General features: G+C 39.8%; 1 protein-coding gene across 1 annotated transcript; it reads right to left on the bottom strand.

The window, feature by feature from the left end:
* Positions 1-2,664: 2,664 nt before the first annotated feature.
* Positions 2,665-3,621, bottom strand: LOC100020915 (olfactory receptor 4F15-like). The gene has a single exon (XM_001368453.4). It carries the CDS (start codon positions 3,619-3,621, stop codon positions 2,665-2,667), a length of 957 nt encoding a protein of 318 aa, XP_001368490.3.
* Positions 3,622-4,006: the final 385 nt, after the last annotated feature.

Below are 4,006 nucleotides of genomic sequence, written 5' to 3'. Positions count from 1 at the left end.
AGACAAAAAGTCAGACAAGACTGAAACAGTAATAAAACCCAATATTTTCAAGGAAGGAATGGATCATCACTTGTTAGTTTCACTGAAAAAAAAGTTATTTTATTCAGAGAGTATTTACAGTTCATGTTCCCCTAGGACCTTTTCAACTCTGAAATTCTGTGATTCAAAGACTCAGTATAACTGTGGACAAAGTATTCAAATTCTTCATGGTTTGTGGAGAGTTTCCATTTCCTTTGGAAGGTTTCAGAGCATTTGCTTGTGTTTCCCCTTCTGTCTCCTCTGTGTTTTGTATTTTTGCTCCATAAAATGTGTCCAAAGTTGCCCCCTTCTTCTTGTTTTTTTTGGAATTTGGGGGCTTTTGTGCTTCAGTGTAGTTTGCCATCTCTATCTGAGTAGGGAGGATTAGCTTTTTTTATCTCTGTCTGGTGTTCAGAGGTTTAGCCCCAGGCAGATTGTCCTTTCTATGAAGTTGTTGTTCTGTCTTCCTGGGGAAGCCAGGAATTGCTGGTGTGTCCCTGGGTTGAATTGAGTGTGCCCTGAGGCAGGAACCTGAGATGGGGATGGAGGGATCCAGCCAGGGGGTTATAAGCTCCCCCCATCTCTCTGTTTTCCTGCTGTCTGGGTGTCCCCTGGACTGGGTCAGGTTGTTTTCAGGATGTGGCCTTCAGAATAGCCGGCTCCCAAGGCCCTTTTGCCAGACCTGAGGGTTACTGTTGTTTCCAAAAACCCTGCTCTCTGAGGGGGAGGGGCCGCGGCTTCCCGGAGCTCTGGGCGAGGGCTCCTGATAAGAAGATTAGCTTTCCTTGGGTTGAATTGAGATTCGGATGGAAGAATCCAGCCAGGGGGTTACAAGCTCCCCTGTCTCTCTGTCTCCCTGCTGTCTGGGTGCCCCCTCGACTGGATCAGGTCGTTTTCAGGGGGCGGCCTTCAGAATAGCCGGATCCCGAGGCCCTTTTGCCAGCCCTGAGGGTTGCTGTTGTTCCAGATGACCCTGCTTTCTGAGGAGGAGGGGCCGCGGCTTCCCAGAGCTCCGAGGGCTCCTCCCAGGGGGTTACGAGCTCCCCCGTCCCTCTCTGTTTCCCTGCTGTCTGGGTGCCCCCTTGACTGGGTTAGGTTGTTTTCAGGATATGGCCTTCAGAATAGCAGGCCGTGGGGCTCTGAGGATGCCTCTGCTGCCTCAGACTCGGACTCGGCACTCTGGGTTGGGGGGGATGGGTCCTAGGACCTTCCTTCTGCCTACCCCTTAGGTCTGAGTGGTCTCGGGTTCTGGCTTTTGGGGGGCGCCGTACCTTTTGATCCAGGTCCAGGTCCAGGAGGAGGACTCCCGGGGTCTATGCTGTTGATCGTTTTGAATTTCAGTACCCTGTGAGCATTCAGTTTGAAATCGGTAAGGAAGGGTTTCAGGAGATCTGAACTTTAGCTCTCTCTAAGCCGCCATCTTCAACATAGTTGGAATTTTTTTAATTATTAAATCAAGAAGATATTGTCTGCTCAGTTTTCTAAGAGATGAAGACAAATATAGACAGATATACAGAGACAAAGAGAAGCAGAGAGGAGAAGAAAAAGGAAAAGTCAGAGAGAAAGGGAAAGAGACAGAGAGACAATGAGAGAAGTGGGAGCAGGGAGAACTCTAGCAGATTACTGGACAATTGAAGTCTCTAATAACTTATTTATCATCCTTCTGTATTAAGATTATGATATATATTTCCCAATCCCTTCTTCAATTTCCTTTTTTCTTCCAGATGATCTGTAATATTCTCCAACTAAAAAATAAACTTTTATCTCTTTATCCATTAATCATCACTGAAATGTTTCCTATCATATTTTCCACCCTTTTCCTTCATAGTGTTAAATTTCGCTTATATATAATTCATTATTCAAAGCTACATTGTTTCATTTTCATTTTTCTTATTTCTTTTTAATAATAATTTCTTCTAATATTACAAAACCATATGACACTCATAGGTCTCATCCTACCATGGTTCAGTAACAGCTATAAAATTAATTTTGTCTCTGCATTAGTTCATCTATTTTATCTTGTTTATTTTTAATATCTTACCTCTTGTGGGACATCCACAAACAGTTAATGTATACAAAGTATAATACCTTATGTTAGAGAGTATGAACAATAAAAAGATGAATAAGAAATGTTCTTTACCTTCTAGTTCCTTTCAAACAATGATTGGTTTCCCTCCATGTTTTTACTTAATCTCATTAATCTCCCTATTCCTTGTTCTTGTCACACATTGTCACATATTTGTTGTTAATATGCATTCCATAGAAGTTATATATGGTCTAGAACTTTTCACATGGAGATTTAAAGTCAGCATGAAATTTCCATGAAAACTATCTAGCATTTCTTTAAATATTTATTAATGCAGAATATAATTACATGTAAGGAAGGAACCAATTTATGTTACTAGATATGTGATAACTGAATAGCAAAAGTTTCAAAGCAATTTAAGATTAAATTCCCATCTCCAAAAACAAAAGGGGGAAGTAGAAATAGGAGAAATAAATGGTCACCCATATTTTTTAATTACCACAAATCTAGAATGTAGATTAATTTTTATGAATTTATGGTCATTCAATATATAATTCAAAGGATTCGGGAAAGGTCAAAAAGATCTTGAAATAAATTTTAATCTTGTTCAACAAAATCCATCATGATAATTCTCTAGAACCAGCTATCTTATTAATAAGTCTTTTCACTGCCATCTTCATGTCTTTGTTCCTTAATGTATATATGGCAGGATTCAGGAGGGGTGTTATAAGAAAGATAAAAATAAGCAAAAATTTATCCAAGGACAATGTGGGAACTTGCCACACATAAACAAAGAAACATGGAGCAAAAAACAAGAACACTACAGATATGTGAGCTGAGAGAGTGGAAAAAGCCTTGGACAAACCAACTGAAGAGTGATGTCTGACAGTAATTAGAATAATGATATAGGAGATGATAAGGAGGAAGAAGGTGCCCATGGTGACAAGTCCATTGTTTAAAGTCATCGTAAATACCACCCTGGAAGTATCTCTACATGCAAGTTTTGCAACCTGGGGGAAATCACAGTAAAAGCTTTCAAGCTTGTTAGGGCCACAGAAGGGCAAATCTATAACAAAAACAAACTGAGAAATGGAATGGAGTATGCCAATCACCCAGGCAACAACTGCAAACCGAATGCATGCTTTGCGGTTCATAATAATCAGGTAATGTAGAGGCTTACAAATAGCTGTGTATCTATCATAGGCCATGGCTATTAATAGCACCAACTCAGTTCCTCCCATGACATGAATAAAAAACATCTGTATCATGCACTCCAGGAAAGAGATGACCTTATGTTCACTGAAAATGTCGATGATCATCCTCGGGACTGTTGTAGTAGATAGACCAAAGTCAGTGAGGGATAGGTTGGCCAGCAAGAAGTACATGGGGGAGTGTAGATTGTTGTCAAAAGTCACAGTGAACACAATGAAGAGGTTTCCCAGCACAATTCCCACATAGAATGAAAAGAAAAACAAGAAAAGGAGAATATTCATCTCCCAAGAAGCAGACAGTTCCAGCATCACAAATTCCGTTACCACAGAGTGATTTTCCCCATCCATTTCACCAGTCATTATCATAGACACTGAAATGACCTGAAGAAAACAAGAAAAAAAATTAGAAGTGTAGGGACTTAGAAGTGGTTGTCCTATTCATTCCACGTCAGAAATACCAAGCTGAAAATATTGGAGATACAAGAAATGTCGAGATTCACATGTTAACATATAAGTAGGAAAGGCTGAGAAAATAGAAAACAGTGAACTGTAAAGATTAAAATTAATATACAATAACTCAAATGTTATATTTATAAGATTTATTAATGACAACTTGAAATAAAAAGCTAGAGTAAAACCTGCCTAACTTGACTGCTATCTGAAGAAAGAAGAGAAAGAGAGGACAGAAACACCAATCTAATATATAAACGTGACCACACAATGTGGTGGAGAGAGGAGAGGAATTCTGGGA

This window comes from Monodelphis domestica, chromosome 1 (genome assembly GCF_027887165.1).
Source record: "Monodelphis domestica isolate mMonDom1 chromosome 1, mMonDom1.pri, whole genome shotgun sequence".
NCBI classification, from domain to species: domain Eukaryota; kingdom Metazoa; phylum Chordata; class Mammalia; order Didelphimorphia; family Didelphidae; genus Monodelphis; species Monodelphis domestica.
The sequence above is the reverse complement of the archived record's forward strand: the minus strand, read 5'-3'. Positions and strand labels throughout refer to the sequence as shown.

What these genes read in the sequence shown, in the direction of transcription:
- LOC100020915 (XM_001368453.4), bottom strand. Translation starts at nt 3,621, where the DNA reads ATGATAATGACTGGTGAAATGGATGGGGAAAATCACTCTGTGGTAACG.